Source organism: Daphnia carinata, chromosome 3 (assembly GCF_022539665.2).
Source record: "Daphnia carinata strain CSIRO-1 chromosome 3, CSIRO_AGI_Dcar_HiC_V3, whole genome shotgun sequence".
Classification (NCBI taxonomy): domain Eukaryota; kingdom Metazoa; phylum Arthropoda; class Branchiopoda; order Diplostraca; family Daphniidae; genus Daphnia; species Daphnia carinata.
Genome location: NC_081333.1, coordinates 10,552,679 through 10,575,666, shown reverse-complemented (window position 1 = coordinate 10,575,666; position 22,988 = coordinate 10,552,679). Strand labels below are relative to the sequence as shown.

Sequence of the window (22,988 nt, the reverse complement as noted above, 5' to 3'; positions counted from 1 at the left end):
CGACTATTGTTGATCACGTCGTTATTCCTTCATAGACATTGACATCACTGTAAATTTCGACTCATTTTTTGAAATATTTATTTGTTTTTGTCGTGGCAACGTCGCCTATCCTTATTATTAGAGCTCATGGCGTCCGAGTTCTAACAGCCCGCTGGGTTTGGCACTATATTTGTTACTAATTTAGGCACTTAGCCCATACCAATTGATCGACAGCGATGAATTTAAGATAGTTTCATCTATCGAACAAATTCAAAATGTAAGTAAAATTCTGAAATGTCTCAATATAGGGATGATACTAGCTTTACAAATCACAGAGAGAAGCTTAGATACAGTCGGGTCTTCGATTCTGAAGTTCCTAACTAATATACATCTGCACAAATATTCTAAACTTCAGTTATGTCACTATTTATTACTTTTTCCCCTACGTGGTATAATTTGTCGCAGAATTTGTAGTCTGTCATTGTAAGACGACGAAATTCGATTAATGGCATTACCTCAAAAACCATATGCAGTATGGTTGGCACAAAGCCATTGATCCACTGTATCATTGTTGTTGCTTGTATCAAATGTAAACATAAACAAAGTCCCCCACTTCTTTTTTTCCCTATCATTTACAAATTGCCTGCTAATGGTGAAAATATCAGTTGAGATTGTCTGTCATTTATTAATTGTGAGAACCTGGTAGCCATACTGATGCTTTGTATATTTCGTTTTAACAGGGGATGTAATGCTTAGGAGGGTACATCAGAGCTTTTAAACATGGATGAAGATTATGTTCCATCTTTGCTGGCCTCGTTTTATCACTCACTGCCCCATGTGAATATTACTTTTCAATTAGTGAACAGTACCTTTAACCCCAGGAGCAATATCTACTTAGAGGTATGTACTTTAAGCCTCTTGTAGCATTCCAAATTTCATTAAATGTTTTCCTTTAGTCATTGGGAGTTGCAGCTAGTGTTCCAGCTGTATGGCTGCTCTTGACTCTATTGGTTTTGCTATCATATTTGCTTTCTCGCTGTTGTGACAAACAGCTCAGACAGGGTAGAAGTCTTTACTGCCATCGTTGGGTTCTCGGCGTGACGGCATTTATTTGCAGGTAACCCACGACTATTTATTAGAAACTTTCTTATTTGATCTACCGTTGTTTGCAAACGTATACATTACTCCTTCTTGTTATTCTCAGCGCTACCGTAGCGATCGGTCTTTACGGGAATGACGATGTACACAATGCTTTCTTGCGATTTAGTACTACGTTGCGTGCCGTTCAGCACAATATTGACGCCGTCAAGGATAATGTATAAACATTTTTTTTTTCTTCTTGTGTTTGTCGCCATGGTTGATTAGTTGTTAATGGTTTTTTTTTTTATTAGAGTCATTCGCTAAAATTAAATCTAGAAACTCAAAGTTTCCCATTAGCCGATCGTCTAACAGAAGTTGTGGACGATGGTAAGCTCCTACCGAACGCTACTATTCAGCGTCTGGCATTGGAGCTGTTACATGGAACCACGGCAAACATAAATCGTTCCATCGATGATATGACTCTGCTTTACGAACGTTTATTGCCGCCGTCTCCTCTGCCACCATTCCTTAGAGTTTTTGATGCCATCGAAGTGTATAGGTGGGTTGAGAGTCCTTGTAACCGTCACCTAAAGTTTTAAAAACATTTTATTTTATTTTACATAATGGCTGAAATAATTAGATGGCCGATTACCATGGGCCTGCTCAGCGCCTTCATCTTGCTTTGCTTGATTCTGATTTTCGGAGTCGTTCGCCGCATACGCTGCCTACTTGTCATGTAAATAATTCTGTACATTTTCCCTTAAGTTTGAACATCTTGGCTTTTTTTTCCCGATATTACGCCGAATTTCTTTACTTTCCAGGTTTGCCGTTTTGGGCCTGCTAATGATTATCATCAGCTGGTGTACCGCTTCAGTCTATGTCGCTGTAGCCATTGTAAGTCTTTCTGCCAAGTTTGCCTTATTACTGGTTGGAGAATCTAATTACAGTCGTCTTTAAGGGTATGGGGGATGCATGTGTCGATCCCGCTGGTGTTATCGAGCGCCTAATTGCCAATCAATATGGCATAGATGTCGCCGATTACTATATTCACTGCCCGGTTGACGGTGCAGTCAAAGAGAGTGGCCCTTTCAACAATTTTGTGCGCCAGGCCCGCTTAAATATCGAAAAAAGCGAACAGCTAGTTGCCGAGTTTGCCGCTCTCGCCGAAATGCACTATTCGCCAAAAGACGTAAGTTACTATTCTTTTCGATCCTTTCCTCTACAATTTTATTTTTGTTTTCTTTTTATTTATGTATATATATTTTTTTTTTATAATATTAGGTTCAGCCTTCACTCGACAAGCTTACCAGATCTTTGAAAACCGCAACCCAAAACTTGGCTACTCTGGCCGGTTTAGTGGATTGTGCGCCGCTTCATCGGCGATATTTGGATTTACTCGATGTCGTCTGCAACAAAGCTTTGTAAATCATCTTTTTTACTCTATATATTTACGTCATGTTAAGTTTCGCATTGTTCGTTTTGGGTCTTCTTCCTATCGGTATGATATAAAACGGACTTTTTTTTTTTTAACTTAAAAAAAAAAAAATAGATTTGGACTAACCTTTATGTTGGCAAGTGCATTGGCCGCTGGATTGCTATTTACAATTTTGGTCTGGGTAGATTCTCACGTTTGGATTTATCTAAGGAAACGGTGAGATTAAAACAGAAGGTTACAAACTTTTACGTTACTTAGCAGTATTTTTTTATCTTTCCATTTACAGTAAGGGTTATTTACAAGTAGCCGAAGCAGATCCGTTCCTTCCTCTATCTAGTAGCGCTGGCAGTAGCAGCCGTGGTGCCCAAGGTGGCAGTCTAAACCGACCATCGCTAAATCCTCCGCAAACATATTCGTCAGCTGGAACGTATCCTGGACGTCACGCACATTATCGTCATACACACACTCCACCACAGACGCCGCCTTTCCCGGGAACCATGTAAGAATCCATTCGCTACATGTGTATGTACAATTGTTTATATTGTCATTATGGTAATGGCATTTTCGATTGATAGGAATGGACGTGGAAGTCATAACCGTCATGAGCAACCCTCAGCCCCACCACTTCTGTTGGGTCCCAATAATGGCCAGTATCCCACGTTGAGTAAGTCATGCAAAACGCTTGAGTCGTCTGATTTTTACTAGTGATTAGACGTGCAGAAATGAAAGCAAAAAAAGGGGGGATTAGCACTGGCGGAATCTATTTATGTGGATTTTTTAAAAATGAATTTGTTTTCCTCCATACACGTGTTATTGAAGTCATTGAAAGAGAAACAAAGCAGTTGCTATCCTAACTGCATTTCTCATTAGGGTAAACAGATACCACTACATTTAGGAGTTGCAGGAAAATATGGCAGGGGAGTGTGAAAACCTCCGTCAGATAAGATGACAGTTTCTTTGGTACCAATTTCCAGCTCTATTACTTCGCGGTATCATTAAACATATACGCGAGCCATGTCTACTATGTACGAAACTATATGGTTTTATTATCCCTAGCGCAAACTAATCATGTCCGACTCCTTTATCCTTATTGGTTATTGGAGATTGTCTGTTTCTTTTTTTACTTGTCAATCTCGCGGAAATTATTATCAGCATCCACTCACCTTCTAAATGGCGGCAGTTATGTAGTGTGCACGTGTAGACCGAACGGAAATCGAGACGGCGAAGTATTCTAAGCGTTTTTCTTTTTTTTTCTGTACGTCGCGATTTCTCATTTTTACAGCCTTTGTTCCGAGGAAGTGGGACATGCCAATTCCTGATAGGTTCCTTGTATTCTCTCTTACCGCCGATTTTACCTTTATACTCCAAACCTCATGCGATCTTGTGTTTTCTTAAGGAATGTTTTCCTATCGGTCTCGAATTGGTTATTTCCTTATTCGTCTTGAGTCTCAAATCGACTTTATTTCTACTGTATGTACATCAGCTACAATACACGTCGTTTGGTCTGAAATAAGTCAGTATTAGAACGAAGTGAGACATAGACAAATGTATAATAATCGTTTATTATGCAAAGCATTATGTTTTCTATTATGCAGTTACAACGGGCTATTAAAAAAATAAGCCAAAAAAACTTCGGAAACTTAGTCACCGGAATGTAAGAAATTCAGCATTTTTGAAACTTTTCTGTTTAACTAATAATTGTTTTATGACATGCTCGAAAATGGGTTACTATAGTAATTGTGGCAATTTTTACTTATAGGTTGGGATAAATGAATCTTTGGAACCTGAGGCACGAACTTTAAACAATGGGTCGCAATATTTGAAAATCACAATTTTCCAGTTTTAACTGCTGAAGAAGACTATCCCATTCTATGGGAGGCCTAGATTTAAGGCCAAGTTCTCTAAGGGAGTTTGATGCTGATTTAAGGACATATCGAAGAAAATTCAACTCTAGATCACATTCGTTCCAAACCAAATGCGACCTATCAAGGATGAGTCGCTGTAAATATGAAAGAGGATTGTGCTTGAGAAATGTCACCGGTAAAACATTTGGTTTTAGAATGAGGTCTTGCAAGAAAACACAGTTATTCAATAGAACGCAGACAATATTTTCCGTCCAGGCTCCAGTAAAAGAGAGATGTGTAAGATGACGAAAATATGGCCGGGCTAAACGGCCAACATCATCTGCAGCGATGTGTTGATTATTGGTTGATACATCCAAAATTACTTGGTTCAGTATTTCCAACTTTTTAAGATTAGGAGCATATTTTCCAATAATTTGGAAATGCGTTACATTGAGAGGAATTTTGGAGAGGAAAATGGAATGAATTTTCCATCCCATGCTTTTACTTTGTAAAAAATTTGCAATTGTGGTAAACAAAACATTTTCTAGGCGAAGGTTGATTGACAGGAGTCCGGGAAAATTGTTGCATAGCCAAGTGCTTACACTTGTTACGTTATGTTCCGGCGACTCTCTGAAGACTTTGGTATCTAGGCACACACTCACAACCTTTTTGGTAAATTTTATGTTTACTTCTGAGCATTGGTAGATGGTAAGATGCTCTATGGAGGCACATAAATGAGAGTACATTTCTTTGCTGAGTTGTGTTAAGGCTGGTAGAACACAGCTCTGTGTAAAAGGTACATTAGTACTACTCATTAGACAATTGAAAAATTTATCAAAGTTAAACTAATTTACCCATGCAGTTGAATCATCATCCAAAATCTTTAGCTTCAATAAACAAACAAGTAGTTGTATTGCATGTTTACGGGTGATGGTACGAAATTCTTCTGAATGTTGTTTTATCCTTAGGACTTCAAGATGTAAAAAATTGTCACCTATTTTTTTGTAACTGTCTGCTGGTATTTTCCCATAACTGATGTCAAGTTCTTTTAGGCTGCTGAGTTGGTTTCCAACAGTCTCCAGAAACGAGGGGCTCTCCATAAGATCTATATTACATATGACTAACCTTTGAAGATTTGTGAAATGACCTACTGATTTTTGAAGCATCAATAAATCTGATGGAGACCAAAAAAAAGGGGCATAGCGACAGCACAAGTACCTTAGATTTGTGGTAAATCTAAAGCCATCACAAAGTCTATTCACATTTACAGGCAGAGTGGGAAAATGATCAATATCCATTCGTGTTAAGGCAGAACTAAAAATAAGAAAAAGGGCATCTGAATTACGTTGCAATCTACCTAACCTTAACATTAGCTTCTCCGCCCACTGGTCGAACAGGTTGTTGGGAATAGATAAAAGGTATTCTCGTAAAATTGTGAAGGATTGAATATCAAGTTGATGCGAATTCCAAAACAGCACTAATTCAATAAGGCAATCGGAGGCACACGTTACTAAAGTTAAAGGCTGTTTTAAGTTCAGCATTTTCTTCTTTTATAGAAAATGGGTCACATGGTGACGAATGGCGATTGTTGTACTTGGTTATCCACATCGGTATTGTTTATTTATTTAGAACATCCTTGGATACAGCCATCTGTTGGTGGCAAAATGATACTTTTTCATCAAATTTTTGGGCTTAAAAATAAGTCCGACAAAAAAAAATAAGCCCGACTTTTCATTAATTTTGCATTTTTGCAAAATTTTAAATTTAACAAAGGGCAGATGTGCATTGGATTTGAAATAAAAGAGAATCAGGAAAATTGACTCCTATTTTTCATGAGATTAGAAATTTTTAAATAAATAGAAACCATGGTATCAAATGTTAGCTCGCCAATACGCTATGGCGCAATCTCTTAGAGCCCAATACTTAATATATTTTTAAAACAGCTGATTTGACAAGAACACGACTAATTTGCCTAAAATCAGCGTTTAATTTTCACTATAATGGGTAATTTATAATAGAATTCCAAGCAGTGCACTATTTTCGCCAAATTTTTGGCTTGAAAATAAGCCCGACAAAATAAGCCTGACTAAATAAGCCCGATTTTCTGGTTTTTTACGGTTAATTCAAAGAGTAGAAGCCTGACATAAAAGCATACGCCATTTTCGTGATCAGCGATCAATATCGAATCGGAATAATGTATTTTTAATGAAATCTAGGATTTGAAGAAAATTGGAAAAGTGAGAAGGCTATAGCCTTCTTACTTTTTCAATTTTGGCAAAATTTTAGATTTCGCTTTAAATACATAGTTTCGATGCAGAATTGAACGGGCATCACGAATATGATGGTTGTTTTCACATTAGACTCATGGTTTTTGAATAAAACGTAAAAAACGGTAAAAGTTGGGTTAAAAAATAAGCCCGACTTTATCTTTCGGGCTTAAAAATTTTTCCTATTAAAAAATAGTATCATTTAATCTCGATAACTATACATGATTCTCATTAAAAGTTAACCAAGGAACACGAAAATGGAATTTGTTTTTACGTAGAGTATATAGTTTTGGAGTAATCTAAAATCTAAAATTAGTGTGTGTGCGAATCGAAACCATTACTAGCGCGCCAGTACGCTACAGCGCTAGTGTGACACATCAAACTTCTTTGATTATTAAAAAACCTTGAACTCTAAGTAAAAAAAAATTCCATTTTCGTGTTCCTTGTTAAATTTTGAATCAGGATCATATATAGTTATCTAGATTTAATGATATTATTTTTTTTATAGGAAAAAATTTTAAGCCCGACAAAATAAGCCCGGCCTTCTGTTTTTTACGGTTAATTCAAAAAGTAGAAGCCTAATATAAAAATATACCCCCTTTTCGTGATCAGCGATAAATTTCGAATCGGAATAATGTATTTCTAACGAAATCTAGGATTTGAAGAAAATAGGAAAAGTGAGAAGGCTATAGCCTTCTTACTTTTTCATTTTTGGCCAAATTTCAAATTTGGCCTAAAATACATGATTTCGATGAAGAATGGAATGCTAATCACGAATATAAAGTTTATTTTTTAATTGGCCTTATAGCTTTTGAATTAAACAAGAAAAACAGAAGGCCGGGCTTATATTGTCGGGCTTAAAATATTGTCCTATTCAAAAATAATATCATTAAATCTAAATAACTATACATGATTCTGATGCAAGATTAACCAAGGAAAACAAAAATGGAATTTGTTTTTACGTAGAGTTCATAGTGTTGGAGTAGTCCAAAATATAAAATTAGTGTGTGTGCAAATCGAAACCATTACTAGCCGCCAGTACGCTACAGCGCTAGCGTGAAACATCAAACTTCTTTGATTATTCAAAAACAATAAACTCTACGTAAAAACAAATTTCATTTTCGTGTTCATTGTTAAATTTTGAATCAGAATCATATATAGTTATCTAGATTTAATGATATTATTTTTTAATAGGAAAAAAATTTTAAGCCCGACAATATAAACCCGACTTCCTGCTGTATAGCGCTAGCGTTGTACCGTACTGGCGCGCTAGCTTTGCGTTAAATATTCCGTGTATTTCAAAAATGATTAGCTTAATTTTAAAAATAGCAATTTTCCCGGAATCAGCATTCAATTTTGAGTATACCCTGTGATACTCAACCAATTCCGATGAGTGTCAGTTTTTTTTGAAAAAAATTTAAAACCCGACCGAGAAAAGTCGGGCTTATTTAGTCGGGCTTAAAATTTTTTCGGTCAGTGTATGTAGAGAATTAACTAGAAACGTGACCGCGATGATGGCGGTAGCAGTAAAACAGAAAAAAGGCCAATATTTTTTATTTTTATTTTGGGTAAAACGGATTGCCATATTATTCTTAAAATTTGAACTTAACGTAAAGAACCATCGTGTAATTAAGAACGGTTCGTTCATGGAGAAAACCAACAACTTTAATCGAAATCAGAGTTCTATTTTCAATAAAACCTGTGATTTTTTTTCTCCAAGGCTATCGGGAACTTCGCGGGCACTGGAAGCCGTTGAGTAGCGATTGTTGTACAAGTTATCCATTTCGTATTGTTTATTTTATTTAGAACATCCGTGGATACAGCCAGCTTTTGGTTGCAAACCGAAATCGGTTTAAATGTTGGAAAAACCACAACATATAGGACAAAAACACGTGAAAATCAAAGAGAAAATGTGCCAGTGCAATAAATTTTTCTTTTCGTGGTTTGAGTAAAGGGGAAAAATTTATTTAAAAAAAGGGTTCTTCCCAACAAAATAATAATAATGAAAAAGCAAACAAAAAAAAAAAAAAAAAAAAACTAGAAAAAAAACAAAACAAAAAAAAACAACAGACAAGACAAAAATATGCTTTCAACGGTGATGTGATTCGGTATTAGTCTGAAGTTACAAGTTTTCCGATCAGTTGACTGTATCTCGGACGAACTTTTTTTCTTGTAACACTAGTTTCATTGGTCTTTTTCATTCTCAAAATTATGACTTATGTCTCTAGGTGAACCATGATTTTCTTTAATTTTTTCCGAATCAGTTTTTGCTGCATGCTCCCCTTGGATAACGGAATCACGGCCTTCATTCGATCGCGAACGATCTGTTTCCAAAAAGTAATATGAGGGCAGCGGGAACAAACATAAAAGCTAATTCCTTACCAGATAACGTAAATCGTCTACCACCCTTGGTATAAGTGGAAAAATACTTGTCGAGACGTGTGAAACGGTATTTAAGACGAACTTTGTCTCTTAGTTTCTGCGGAATTACCATAGATGTTGTCAAAATATTCCCCAGAAAAAGTATCAGGAAAAGGAAGGAAAGGACTGGAATCTGAGAAGGATAAGCAAAGTGAAAAAAATGCTCCCTGATTTGAAGTTATAAAATTTTTTTTTGTACCTGCCACTCACTATTCGGATGAGAAATAAGTTGATACAAGGCCCAAGCATTGTACAATTGATAGAAATATCCCAGGTAGAGAAAAGGTAGTAAAAAACTAAGTCCTCGCCACATCCAAGAATGGAACCCTTCAATGGTAATATCCATATCGTGTCGCTCGCCCAAAGCTTTGAGACGATACAGACAGCCTTGCTGGTATCTGAACTGAAGGTACTGAACAAAACCTAAGCCAATGAAATAATACAATTATATCACATGCATATCAAATGAGCGTCGCTACATAATAGGACTAAATATAATTACGTACTTATGTAGACGTAGAACCACATCAGCTGGTGACGAAACAGATGATACGTAGCGGAGTCAGGCCATGTGAGTAAAACAGCAGACAGTGCCGTCGAAATGAAATGATGCGCTCTCCACCACCCTTTGATTCTGGAGCCATTTACTCGTAAGATTGATTCGCGGATTGTCAGAGTGCAGTAATACCACACCATTAGGAAAACAAAGGCCAAATCCAAGATCCTGGAAATTTGTGAATGGCAATGAGCATTCAATATTATTTGACATAGAACATTGGGCCTACCTTAAATTGGCAAGAAGGTTTGTTACAGATAGTCCCATTGCTATAGCACTTAGAGCAAGTTTGAACTTTTCATAGTCATCCTTGTACTTGAACCTGCAAAAAATAATGGATTGACACAGATGTGTGATAAATTTAGGGAAATTACACAAACCTTTCCTGTTTGTTGAGAAATGACACATTGACTGAACCTAGTATGATTTTAAGGTATGTCCCACTCTTTTTAGGTAAAGATTCTTCCATCTCATTTAGTTGAGCTTGTCTCCTCATTAAATCCTTGTTCAGAAGTTGAAATTTTTCTTTCTCTGAGTCATCCTTTGGTTTAAGCCTAAACAGTTATCTCTAGTCACTATAATGAATTTTTAGCTGCAATTACTAATGTTTAATACTTTTTTAATGTTGACTTGATAATCCCTAATCGGTATCTTTGATGGCTCAAATTTTTCACACATTTTGTTTGTAGTTCTGACAGTTGTTCCAATTGTACTGTGTAGTCTTTGTGAGTTGCCTAAATAGTACAAAAAATTGTCTTATTATATTCCATAAGATGTGCAGAAAATCAGCATTACTTCAAGCTCTTTGTAATCTTCGGTTAAATCAATTAAATCTTGAATACAGGCGTCGATATCGCCCAAATTCAAGGCCATCTCAAAGTTTAGCTGTGTACAGCGAGTTCATTAGACTAAAAATTTGTAAGGACATTTGACAATCATGTTCCTGAAAACGATAACCCATCTGAATAAAAATTATACCTCTTTTTAGTCGGCGCTACCGTAACGTGGTGCCAAGTAAAATCAAGTAAATTTGAAAGATCGGAGAATACGTACAAACTGATAATTTACTAGCAGAAGACGACACGCAGTCATTTGCCTTTAGGCGAGACGTCAATTAATTTCGACATCTAGCGGCGATTATTTCTCTTGCTTGCTCAATCCCAAAGAAACAAGAATACACAGAAAAAAAAAAAACTAATGGATTAACACCAATAAAGTGCGAGTGCGAACATCTATGTTTGAATTTACAAAACCGTTTAATCAATTGGGATGGAATACAAAAAAGCACGTATTAATGGATTTTTGCCCCATCAAAATATTCAGCACGTGACTTTTTATTTCTTCTTCTTTTCTTCTTTCTTGCCAGCTCGTTGAGTGGACATATCTTCTAATTTTTTCTCCAGTTTACGTTGAAGATGAGCACGCTTGGCGGTATCTATGACTTTCGGTTTAACAGGTAACGACCCAGGTGCAACAAAGCCTTGTTTGAGTGTGACGCTACGTGCCTGGCGTCGAATAGCATCACCACATCCATGGATTTCGGGAAGATGGTGCGAAAGACAAAAGCGTCGTTGACAGAATAAGCACAATTGACCCATCAGTGATATACCCGTTTTACAGGTGGAGTAATTACAAATATTGTCTAATTTCCGGAATTCAGATAAGACATCATCAATATCTTTTTCTTTTCCGTTTCTATTTAAGTCTTTGGTTCCATCAGGGGGAATCATTGATGGTAAAGGTTTGATCGATGGTTTCGGTTTTGGTCTCACTGCTTGCTCTGTAGGACCTGCCCCGGTGCAACGTAATCTATGAAGAGCTAGATTCTGTTTTGGAACTTGTTTTTGGCAGTCATCGCATTTGACGTTATTGTCATCGCACTCGCTGACAGCTAAAGTGGCTGGAACAAAATGCTTATCCGTAGTTGGTACTTTTTGCTTCTCTGATCCCGAAGCTAACTTTTGCTTTTTATTCTTTTTCTTCTTTGACGATGACGAACTACTCTCTTTTAATTCCATTTTCTCGGCTAACTTTGGCAAGACTTCGTCAGCATCATTCTTAACAGATATGGACGCGTCAAAAGAGATAGCGTGAGATTGTTCGTTTTCGGGCGGTTGGATTTCTTTGCATGCTTGTTGTGGTATAGTTACAGCAGATTTATAAATTTGAATGCGGCGTTTATGATTCTCTCCCACGCTTCTATGCTGATAACCGTGCTCTTCGGCCCACTGGTGAACTATTAATCGTTCATAGGCCGTCAATGTCGACGGGAATTCTTTGATACAAGAGGCGCCACATTCGGCACTGGCCGCCCATTCGGTCAACATGGCCTTGACTTTAGCGGCTATCTCTTCTTTTTCTTGTTTTGACTGGTTGCTATCTATCGTGTTCGTAGAAGGAGTGACGACTTTGCGTGGTTTTGCCGCCTCTCCAGTTATACGGTTGCCGATTTCGGGAACAACAACATTATCCATCTCCTGTAAGTATTGATGGGCAGAACGGACCTCTCCATGTTGCTCCAAGTACTCAACCAAGCCACTAGTAGCGCGACTTGTTGTGCTCGAATCAGTAACTAAACAGAGATGCCGACGGGCGCGAGTACATGCCACGTTCAGTCGACGAACATCGGCCACAAATCCGACTTGGCCGGTCGAGTTAGATCGCACTAAGGACAAAATAATTGCTTCTTTTTCCCTGCAAGAAAAAGACATATAAGTACGAATGTTCAGGTTTTATTTAAGTTTGTTTAAGAATATATAGATACCGGCCTTGGAAGCCATCCACACTGCGGATTTCGAGTTGCGGATACTTTCCGCTTAACATTTGTCTCAGCAGTTCAACCTAGATAAAAAGCGCATAGTGAGTATTCCATTAAGAAGTTTAGACATGAATTTTCGCAATCGATGAAAACGATACACTGCTTGTATATGGTGCTATTCAAACCTGGAGGTTGTAAGGAGTAACGATAGCGATATCTCGAGCTGGTAATCCCGATTCAACCAGTCGCTGCACGTGCAAGAAAACGAGAGCCGCCTCACCACTGTTGGCTTTGGATCCTTCTTCTGATGTAGCTGATTCATGGAAATCACATCCCGCGGTGTCAAGTAGTAAAAGCGGTATTCCTTTAAAAGCATGAGAAGATAAAATTGTTTTTTAATAATGTTAAAAATTATTAAGAAACTTCAAAAGCAATAGATTCATCATTGTTCAATGTACTAGACTCAATTTAGATTATTATCTATAGTTAAGAACACGATGTTGACCTAGTTTTTTTTTTCTAATCCTTAGTATGAAAAACGTGTTTTCGACCTACAGTAACTATTTTTTGCTAAGATCGCCTCGAAACTATCATGTTGTCATTCCCTTTTCCCATTCTTAAGCTCGACCAGCAATGTTTTCAACAGTGACCAGCTACGCCTTTTTAGAGAAACATGTGGGGGAAATGTCAGAGTCGTGTTCCGTTTCTGCCTAAAGCGAAAGCCAGAAGAAAACTGGTTTCTCCTTTCTCACTTGAAAAGTGGAAACAACTGTTTTTAAATGCTTTCTTTCCTTCTTAGTCTAGTTAACGTTCATCGAGAACTACGAATTCTCGTGGAAGGTGACAAATTAAATCACTGTCATTCGATTCAAAACCAAATGTAAGGGTAGTAGATGCTTTGCGGGCGTGCGCACTTCTTTTATGACCGATTTTATGTACAAAGTCAAACGGCCGGGTTTTTGTTTGTTTTAACCGTCTTTCTCCCAGGAAAAGGATGCTATTAATTACAATAGTGTACTTAATTTACTTAAAAACGGATTTCGAGCTGAGGTTTCTAATGTGGGGAAGTCTCTAACAGTAAAATGGAAGAAATAAAACGTCAATAACAATCAATTGGCATACCATACATACTAGTACGAAGCTGGGCCAAAGGCTACTATTAAAAAAACGTGAGAAAGGGCAAGATGGAGTCCCTATGTTCACAGCGCACAAAAGAACGCCCTGGTGTGTAAAACATTCGGTCAAAACCTGTGGCTAACTCAGTCACTGTCGAACGCTTACTATTCAAACAACGGAAAACTATCCGCTGCTGCTCATCGCTGGGCAGTTAAACGAAGGTAAGAGCATTGTTACAATTAAGTTAAACACAAACGGACATGGTGATAGCCTTCAAATATTTACGGCGTCTAAAAATAATTGACATCCATTTAGAAATGTAATTAAATTTCCGTAGCTACGCTTTCCTTTCAATGCATAGTGTAGAAGCGGCTACAACTAGTAAATTACAGACAGTGTCGAACAAAACCATCAACCAAAACTGTTTTTAACGGCAGATCGAATGCTAAAGGGCAATGTCGGTAATGGCAATACCAACGTTAAAAAGAAATCGCTATTGCAATTTAAACTTTCGACAAATGGAAGCTCAAATTTCAAACTTTTGGAATGCCACAGCGGAATTGATTATTTTTTTGTTTCAAAGTAACTCAGTGCCCTCCTTTCTATTCACCTGGTTAGTGTTACGGCATTAAACATAGAGCCAAAAAAAAAAAAAAAAAAAAAAAAAAAGAGAAACGTATAAAGGAAGCACAATGGGTTACGAAAATGTAAATGACCGTATATGCGGATGTTCCTTATATCAATTCTAGGACGGTCCAGTTGAAAATTTTGATTCTATTTTTCTCTAACTATTTCAAAATTTTTTCAGAACATTGGCATTGATTTCGTAAGTGGGCGAACGCTATAAGATGAAGGGAATTATATTTCCCATTTTATTCCTTTTAAATGGACTCGGTATTGTGGCACCTAGCGAACCCTCGACAACTGACAGCGAACCACCGCAGATCCTAAATGAAGGTAAATAACTTTCTCGTTTAGTACGGACAGGCTTGACACAATTAGAGCGGAAATCCCTTTTGGGCGTGTCTCGTCGCCTATGCTTTAAATGGTTCTTTCCTGTTACTCATCTACGCATTCGCAAGTTACCAACGTAAAAAAGTAGACTACCTTATGGCTATGGGTTAAATTAAAGCCCTTGAAACTAAAACGTTTAACTTTTGAATCGACCAGCTGATTTGTTTTAAACTGATGTTAATCTTCGCATTTCGAATGCAGACAAAACCTTTTGGCATGCCCAGGGTAAAGAGGAGTTACTTCGTGCCCTGAATCGCCAACTGAATCTCAACACCGCCAAAAACGTCATCTTTTTCTTGGGTGACGGAATGGGAGTTTCGACAGTGACGGCCGCTCGTATACATGCCGGACAAAAGCTCGGAGAGCTTGGCGAGGAGAATTACTTATCTTTTGAAAAATTCCCTAATTTAGGCCTTCTCAAGGTAAAGTAAAAGCAGTTCAATGTGGACGCCCATTCAAACGGTTGATCAAAATATGCCAATGAAAGACGTAAACTTTGTCAACGTCCTGTGTGGTTGTTTTGATTCACTACTCTTTTTCCGTTAAGAGATTTAAAATGTAAAATTAAATTTCTATTTTTAAATATTGCTGACATCAATAGACATACAACGTAGATAAACAAGTGGCGGATTCCGCAGGCTCGGCAACGGTAAATTCGGCAAATACGATTTTCATCTATTACTAAAAATTGCAATGAAATATTTTCTAACACACGCTCTAGTCCTATTTGACTGGAGTGAAAGGTCGTTATGGTACTCTCGGGTTGGACGTCTCAGCCCCCTACAACGTATGTCGGTCTGATCTCGGCACGAAACCGAACGTTGATAGCGTCCTGAAATGGGCCCAAGATGCGGGGAAGGCCACTGGTAAACTCTTTGTTAAGAAAGAACTTGATCTCACTCTGACTGGCTATTTGTCTTTTTCCTCTGACAGGTTTTGTAACGACAACGAGAGTTACACATGCCACCCCAGCGGGTCTGTACGCCCACACTGCTAATCGTGACTGGGAGTGCGATTCGCAAATACCGTTGGCAAATCGACACGAATGCAAAGACATTGCTCGACAGCTAGTCGAAGACGAACCTGGTCGAAACATCAAGGTTGCTTTAAAAGATTGAAATCTTGAATCAAACTGATTCTTTCTTTCTTTGCTTTACAGATAATCCTTGGCGGTGGGCGACAGATTTTTGAAGCCGCAAACGATAACGGCACAGCAAAGTGGCCTTGTAAAAGGGGCGACAATATGGATTTGATTGAAGCGTGGAAAGTAGACAAAAAGAAACGTGACAAGTCGTATCTCTTTTTGGAAAACCGCGACGCTTTACTAAATGCCAATTTCGACGATGCAGAGTTTATTCTCGGTAAATTGTTTCGATATCATTCGTATTACTATTTTTGAAAAAAATTTTGAATAAAAAACTAACCCTTGATTTAGGTTTGTTTTCGATGAATCACATCCCCTACGAGCTCGACAGAGTCGAAGATCCCAAAGTTGGCACGTTGGCCCCCGGCATCGAAGAAATGACAGAAAACGCTATTCGTTTCTTACAGAAGAAAAGTAGCAATGGTTTTTTTCTGCTAGTGGAAGGTGGCCGAATCGATCACGCTCACCACAAAAATAATGCCTTACTGGCACTCGAGGAGACCGTGGCTATGCACAAGGCTGTAGCCATCGCCCAACGGCTGACAGATAGCAAAGACACACTCATATTGGTCACTGCCGATCATTCGCATACTTTCAATATTAACGGTTACCCAGTGAGAGGAAACAAGATAACCGGTATGATCTGAATTAAGATTTTAGGTTATTTTAACCAGCGGATCGGTAATAAAATTTTCGTTTGATTTTGGGTATTTTGTTATGGCTTTAGGTATAGGTGGTGTGGGCGACTATGGCTACAATTACACGACGCTGTCGTACTCATCGGGTCCAGGGTTCTGGAATAACGTGAACAACGGGACTACAGATCCCCACAAGCCGTGGCTAGATGCTAGCACTTTAGATGTACACAATAAAACTTACAGGCAACTAGCACAAACTCCAGCCGATGACGCCTACCACGGAGGCGAGGATGTGGCTGTTTATGCGACTGGTATAAATCTACTATCGGAATTGCAATGTTCGGTAAAATTTTTATAATTCCCAAAATACTAGGTCCGATGTCGCACTTGTTTCACGGAGTACACGATCAGACTTACGTTGCTCATGTCGTGGGGCACGCCGCCTGCATAGGGCCATACGCATCTGTTTGTGACGTTCCTAAACCTGAAGCTCAAAGCGCTGGAGTTTCAACTCTTTCGTCTCACTTTACTATCTTATTCATGGCTTTAGCAGTAAGCTTAGCCATTTTCAGGCAATAGACTTTCTCATGTAACGCATTATAAACACCAATGTTCGCATAGCGCTCTAGAGTACGGTTCGAATAAACATGAATTTTACGTACTTGTGTCATCGTTGTCTCCGACGCCAGGTAGTTCCATAAGTAAGTGACTCGCTACTGATGGATGTGCCTCCAGTTTGCCGTGATAAAGTTGGTCCGACGCCCACTGCATGATATCACTGTGCATGCGGTATTGAGTCGTCAGCATGCGAACGCAGGATTTGCCGTCCACTTTACGTTGAATGATGCGTTCCATGAGTGTAAGTCCGAGTCCTCTGCGTGCAGCTTCCGGAGATATGATAGTCGGTGGCAGTTGAAAGTGGTCACCAGCTAATAAGGCTCTCGGCGCTCGGGTTAATGCTAACCAACATGCCGATTCCGTGGCCTAAAATTTTGAAAGGCTATAAATAACACATGTTGCAAATACGGATAAAAATTTATATTTTTCGAGACCAACCTGCGAACATTCATCGATCACAACGTAATCGAAATGGTCCGGTAACAAATGCTTTAAAGGTCCATCTTGCGTAGCACTAGTAAGCGTCGTCAGAATGACATTTGCATGTGAGAGGACTTCCTTGACTGCTTTTGTCTCGCGTTCGCGGAGTTCTTTCCGCAGATTCTTAATCTCGTTAAAAATAGGTCCTCGCCTGGATGCGTTCAACGTAATACGAATTTTAGCAGGACGTATCGAACGGGTAGATTATCATTACTTTTTGGTTTTGGTCATTTGTTTAAGTTGAGCATCGAGATCTCGGCGAACGTCGTTTACGATAGAACGGGCTTCACTATTAGAAAGAACAGCATCTAGAGATCTATTTTGGACGGCTTCTTGCATCCGAGTTGGATGTCCCAAACGTATAGCTTTCACGGTTGAATTTGATACGAGTTTTTCCAATATGTTATCGACTGCTACATTAGACGGAGCACAGGCAAGAACTCGGTTTCCTGCTTTTACTGTCTGAAGGATAATTTCTACTACGGTAGTAGTTTTGCCTACATCGATATTTGAAGATTGAGAAGGGTTAGGCAAACTGATAACAGGTTAAATTTAACGAAATTACTGACCTGTCCCTGGAGGGCCGTGCACAACTGCAAGTTCTCGTTGTTTCAGCGCAAATTCAACCGCCTTCTTCTGCGAACGGTCCAGGTTCTTATTGAACCAGACAAGATCATTGTTGTAACCTAAGAGGGCCGGTGGTAAAGAGACATTTGCTGATGAGAACTCCTGTTCACCAAACAAGGTATTCATAAGAGTTGCAGCAGGGCCTTGGTAATTTTTCAAGCTATTCAATCCCCTGTCAACGAGAACATTTATATAAATTGCCATACCACATTAACTAATTTTAAATTAAAGACTATACATTTTAAGCCTTTTATAGGTCACATTATTTGCTAGCTGCAACAATTTGTAGCATTCATTGTCATTTAAGTCAATGTTTTCACATTCACCATCAAGAGCAATTTCAATTGTGCCTGACTTAACACAACTGACAATGCCAGAACAAATTTGATCTTTTTCTAGTTGTGAAGCGCTTGAATTGGAAAATATCCCAACAATATCCCCTGTTTAAAAAAGTGAAAGTAAAAACTGGCCAACTAAAGTAAATTAGGATGGAAATATTACCAGAACTCATGTTAGATGATGGTAATTCTTTACCAGCCATTTTACTGCCAAACGTTACGATAGTTCTACCATACAAACCGGATCGCAAACCTTGAACAACTAAATTTAAGATGCATACTCCTTTTTCTTGGAGCTGTTTGGCAGAAAAAGTTTCTTGGAATTTTCTACTTTCAGCTATTTCTGCATCCCTTTCAAGATTAAGTAACTCAAGTTGCTGAATTACAAAATCGTCGATGTTTTTGAACTGCATTTTGAGATAAAAATCCCTTTCAAGCTGTTAATGGCCTTTCAATTCTCAATGAACATGTGGCGACGTGTTTTATGTAAATAAATAGACTTGGTGTGCAGACGATGAAAATAAATGTATCGCTTCCGCACAACGATAGCTGTTTTTCAACGAAACTATTATAGATTCCATACCATATTTTTTACATGACAATAAAACACCACGATAAAATATTTGCATCTGTCATTATTTAAAATATAAGTATTACCACCTGGATTCAAATAAAATTTCTCGACGTTTAATACCTACGTTCTGAATTGTTTTGAAAGATTGCGCGAAATGTTCTGTCGTCTGTTCTGTAACTCATTCAGTTTCAAAACAATAAATGGTTCTATAAGTTCATTCAGTTTCAGAACAATAAATTAGGAAAACGTGCTTAGTTGTTAGCAACCAAGAATGAAACGTTTGCGTTCGAAAGGGAAATCCAGTGCACAAACTGAAATTGTGGAAACAACAAATTTCAAGGTGGGAGATAGTCATCATCATTGCTTGGCATCGAAAGATGAAATACGAAGTCTGAGGAAAAATCTTATCGATTGGTATGATGGTAACAAACGAAACCTTCAGTGGCGAGATTTAGCTAAGCATAGCGATCCAAATATAAGAGGCTATTCAGGTATTCTGTTTTATGTTGCAATTTTTCAATAATATATTTAAGTTTTGTTTCATTGTGACATAATTTCATTCACTTTTCCATTTAAATTTTGGCAATTGCTTAGTCCAAGATGTAAAAAGACTAACATGAGATAATAATTGTATCTGCAGTTCATCTTGTATAATTATCATACTAACCTGCTAGCCACACTACTGTACTCCCTACCCCCTTATAGACTAAGACCAACAAAAACTTATTGGCATCGAAGAGGGTCACATAGCTCAATAATTAGCTGCCTGCATCCATGAACCTAGTGGCCATGGGGAGGCTTACGAACAACCTACGAAATACGATCACCTTTTCTCTACCTAAGTTTGTGGGTCAATCTTCAACATGTAGTGAACGGTACTACAGATCGATATAAAACGTCTGTATACGTGTCGTGTGTTATGTATGTGTATGTGTGTGTTATTTTTAGCCCCTATATAGTAGGCATGGCTCTTCTTTTTTCTTTCTTGAAAGAAACTTCATTTTTCTTATTTCTTGAGATGAAGAATCTTGTTTAATTCGATGAAATGAAGAATCTTGCGTAGTCCGATGAGATGAAGAATCTTGCGATGCGATGAAATGGTGGGGTAGAGGAGAGGGTGGTGGGAGGAGAGTATGGAGGGCTTGGAAATTGGAGGTGGCGGGATTTGAACCCGAGACCGACAGAATACAAAGCGTGGGTGATAACCGCGGTGCCAGGACCGCACATCCCATCCAAATTTTACTTTCGGTGTCTCTCATTCATATAGGTAGCTTATATATGTAGTAAGTGATTGAAATATGGCGCTATGGCGTAGTTGCGGCTACCACGCTGCGGCTACCACGCAGATGTCACGAGTTCGAATCTTTGTTCTTATGCTATTTAATCAATATTATTTTGCAAAGCACCCGTTATCCCTAACCTTACGTACTGTCGCCCATTTTGCTTAGTTCAACTAGTGTCATTTATTGTTTCTTAGTTTCAGGGGATTTTTCTAATATTTGTTAGTTTGAAATTGTTTTTAAAGACTACTAATTTGAACTTTTATTTACTGTCTAATGTTTACTTTTTTGCTCCTAGTCTTAGTCTCAGAAATCATGCTGCAGCAAACACAAGTAGCCACAGTCAAATCTTACTACTCCAAATGGATAGAAAAGTGGCCAGATTTTACATCTCTATCTCAAGCAACTTTGGAGGAAGTGAACACTCTTTGGTCAGGATTAGGTTACTACTCTAGAGGAAGACGTCTATATGAAGCAGCACGTAAAGTGGGTGATATTTTTGCGGAACTATTGGTGATGAATATGGGACATGACATGATTGTCTACATATAACTAATTGTATATTCTATATATTACAATATTGGTATGTCTGTCATTGTTATCTATAGGTTGTTTTCGAAATGGATGGTACGATGCCTCAAAAAGCGGAACAGTTGCAGAAGCGGTTACCAGGAGTTGGACCGTATACGGCTGCGGCCATTGGGTCAGTATATATATATATTGTGAAATTTTGGATAAATTGTTAAAATACTTTAAGTTTACCGAAGGTCAATTGCTTTCAATGAACCAGTGGGCCTTGTTGACGGGAATGTGATTAGAGTAATTACTAGGTAATTATACGTTTTCTGTTTCTGTACTTCTAATTAATATTACTATTTACAAAGCACTTTTGTGAATTACATATTGTTTGATTTATCGTGCATTAGGTTGTGTGCAATCGGTGCAGACACGAGTAAAAAGGTATGTACCATTTTTTCAGCTCCTCTAAAACAAAACAAAAAACCAAACAAACAAAAAACAATAGCGAGTCTTCATTTTAAAGTAATTTTATGATGTATTTCCAAACATTTAAAATGGAAGAACTCAATTTTTAAATCTATGAAGAACATATTTCAATAATTTCAGAGTGTGGTGGACGTTATATGGAAATTAGTAAATGAGTTGGTTGATCCGGAAAGACCAGGAGATTTTAATCAAGCGATAATGGAATTGGGTGCGACAGTGTGCACTCCAAAATCTCCTGATTGCCAATCCTGCCCAATCAGTTCATTATGTCGAGCCAATAGGAAGGCAAGGCATCCCAGCGCCGGTTTCTCTGCAGATATCGAAGACGGTAACAGCGTTTATCAAATTCACAGAAACGAAATTTTAAAGTCATAATTCTGAACTTACTATTTCAGTTCCCGATTGTTCATTGTGCCTGCCAATTGACCAGCCTTGGATTGAAACGTAATGAAATCCAATTTATTTATTATTATTATATTTTTTTTTTCGTGTTTAGTTGTAACTGCTTGTGCAGTCTTGCACAGAATGAATACGACAACTAATTTTTATTGTGTTTTAGAGATGGAGTAACAAATTATCCCCGAAAAGCCAAAAAGACTGCTGCCAAAATAGCCCGTAATATCGTCTTGATTGTTGAGCGTCCAACAAACGAATCGGAGAGTAATGAGTATTTACTATGGCAACGGCCAGTCAACGGTGAGACAGGCATAGCTGTGCCGTAGTTTAGTAACGTGACTCGAGTGGAACAAATCGTTGTTTTTATTTCGGTACTGTCAGGTTTACTCGCCAACTTGTGGGAGTTTCCAAGTTTTCCCTCCCAGCCGAACGATGACTCGGACGCGGAGAGCAGCGAACTGACGAATGCTCTAGACCAATCGAAAGGATTGCTGGGCAGCCGGGCCATCGAACGCTTGCACTACGTGGCAGATGTTTATCACCAATTTTCCCACATAAGCCAGACCTATGGTGTATACCATATTGCGGTCAGCGCGTGTGAAGGAGCCGATGACGCCGACTTGTCCTTACCCGACCACTACCAGGGCTTCAGGTGGCTGAGCGCCCGTCAGATTGCTGAAGCCGCCATCTCTACCGCTATGAAAAAAGTCTTCCGCTCCTTCACCCAGAACGCGGACGGTAGTAGCAGCTCGTCGACTTCGTTGAAGCGGAAAACGAAATCAAAGGAGACCGGAACCGTCTCCAAGAAGCAAATGACGATGCAGTCGTTTTTCAGAAGCGATCACACTCAATAGAAACCATTTCAAAACCTGAAAATGAAAGGATGACAAGCACCGAAGGCGTAAAATGTGTATTAACTAAAGAGGAGATGGATAGTGGATGAGGAGCACAGCATACAAGTTGAATTCATTGCTTGTGATGATCTCCACACGAAAGATTCCAACACACAGCAACAGATATCACAATAGCAAGTGGTGGTAGTAACCAAAAGAATCGCGATTCACACATACAAAGCATGTCTTGTTTTTTTTTATTCAATTCTTTTTTTAGTCTTGTATTGTTTTATTATTATTATTATTTTCAAAGCGCGTACATACGCACCGAGCACATTGTGTGCTTTTTCGTTCTTAATTGCCCGAGATCACGCAGATACACAAGGATTTGTTCTTTTCTTTTTTCATAATTATTTTCGCGTTATGTTCTTTTCGTTCAACATAGGGGAATAGATAGAGATGATAACACAAAGAAAAGAAGACAAAAAAAAAAGGAAAAAGCCAAAATAAGGAGGTCGGCAAGACTCACGAGCGAATCTCCGGTATCGTCCCACCCATTGATGAATGAGGAAAATTCACGATCGG

The 22,988-nt window shown here is 38.4% G+C and overlaps 6 protein-coding genes across 9 annotated transcripts; 3 read left to right on the top strand and 3 right to left on the bottom strand.

The window, feature by feature from the left end:
• Window positions 1-120: 120 nt before the first annotated feature.
• On the top strand, window positions 121-4,007 carry LOC130697508 (protein tweety-2-like). Its single transcript, XM_057520411.1, has 12 exons — window positions 121-256; window positions 720-879; window positions 936-1,096; window positions 1,184-1,295; window positions 1,371-1,618; window positions 1,700-1,795; window positions 1,881-1,953; window positions 2,018-2,248; window positions 2,341-2,480; window positions 2,609-2,710; window positions 2,781-2,993; window positions 3,070-4,007. Exons 2-12 carry the CDS (start codon window positions 760-762, stop codon window positions 3,197-3,199), a joined length of 1,626 nt encoding a protein of 541 aa, XP_057376394.1. The 5' UTR covers window positions 121-256; window positions 720-759; the 3' UTR covers window positions 3,200-4,007.
• Window positions 4,008-4,036: 29 nt separating this feature from the next.
• On the bottom strand, window positions 4,037-5,949 carry LOC130697511 (uncharacterized). 4 transcript variants are annotated; one of them, XM_057520418.1, is made up of 3 exons: window positions 5,557-5,698; window positions 5,193-5,443; window positions 4,037-5,123 (listed from the first exon to the last, which is right to left on the bottom strand). In XM_057520418.1, exons 2-3 carry the CDS (start codon window positions 5,436-5,438, stop codon window positions 4,293-4,295), a joined length of 1,077 nt encoding a protein of 358 aa, XP_057376401.1. In that variant the 5' UTR covers window positions 5,439-5,443; window positions 5,557-5,698; the 3' UTR covers window positions 4,037-4,292. The 4 variants fall into 4 exon arrangements, with proteins under 4 accessions (XP_057376401.1, XP_057376399.1, XP_057376400.1 ...); XM_057520416.1 differs by having other exon boundaries at window positions 5,193-5,488; window positions 5,557-5,695; XM_057520417.1 differs by having other exon boundaries at window positions 5,193-5,485; window positions 5,557-5,691.
• Window positions 5,950-8,379: 2,430 nt separating this feature from the next.
• LOC130697542 (transmembrane protein 120 homolog) lies at window positions 8,380-10,698 on the bottom strand. The gene is made up of 9 exons (XM_057520452.1): window positions 10,561-10,698; window positions 10,378-10,490; window positions 10,198-10,316; window positions 9,963-10,136; window positions 9,812-9,904; window positions 9,533-9,750; window positions 9,226-9,449; window positions 8,988-9,159; window positions 8,380-8,929 (listed from the first exon to the last, which is right to left on the bottom strand). Exons 2-9 carry the CDS (start codon window positions 10,453-10,455, stop codon window positions 8,790-8,792), a joined length of 1,218 nt encoding a protein of 405 aa, XP_057376435.1. The 5' UTR covers window positions 10,456-10,490; window positions 10,561-10,698; the 3' UTR covers window positions 8,380-8,789.
• A 157-nt stretch (window positions 10,699-10,855) lies between these two features.
• On the bottom strand, window positions 10,856-18,793 carry LOC130697496 (DNA-binding protein SMUBP-2-like). Its single transcript, XM_057520396.2, has 9 exons — window positions 18,479-18,793; window positions 18,216-18,417; window positions 17,920-18,149; window positions 17,565-17,847; window positions 17,309-17,501; window positions 16,915-17,236; window positions 12,526-12,704; window positions 12,347-12,423; window positions 10,856-12,276 (listed from the first exon to the last, which is right to left on the bottom strand). Exons 1-9 carry the CDS (start codon window positions 18,726-18,728, stop codon window positions 10,917-10,919), a joined length of 3,096 nt encoding a protein of 1,031 aa, XP_057376379.1. The 5' UTR covers window positions 18,729-18,793; the 3' UTR covers window positions 10,856-10,916.
• On the top strand, window positions 13,575-16,913 carry LOC130697506 (alkaline phosphatase-like). The gene is made up of 10 exons (XM_057520410.2): window positions 13,575-13,677; window positions 14,265-14,413; window positions 14,672-14,892; window positions 15,072-15,119; window positions 15,192-15,336; window positions 15,404-15,570; window positions 15,630-15,831; window positions 15,906-16,250; window positions 16,342-16,563; window positions 16,626-16,913. The coding sequence occupies exons 2-10, from the start codon at window positions 14,305-14,307 to the stop codon at window positions 16,829-16,831; spliced, it is 1,665 nt and encodes a 554-aa protein (XP_057376393.1). The 5' UTR covers window positions 13,575-13,677; window positions 14,265-14,304; the 3' UTR covers window positions 16,832-16,913.
• Window positions 18,794-19,070: 277 nt separating the features above from the next.
• LOC130697513 (adenine DNA glycosylase-like) lies at window positions 19,071-22,802 on the top strand. Its single transcript, XM_057520420.2, has 9 exons — window positions 19,071-19,380; window positions 20,468-20,655; window positions 20,778-20,872; window positions 20,937-20,999; window positions 21,096-21,129; window positions 21,295-21,502; window positions 21,570-21,618; window positions 21,734-21,870; window positions 21,952-22,802. Exons 1-9 carry the CDS (start codon window positions 19,161-19,163, stop codon window positions 22,422-22,424), a joined length of 1,467 nt encoding a protein of 488 aa, XP_057376403.1. The 5' UTR covers window positions 19,071-19,160; the 3' UTR covers window positions 22,425-22,802.
• The last annotated feature ends 186 nt before the right edge of the window (window positions 22,803-22,988 follow it).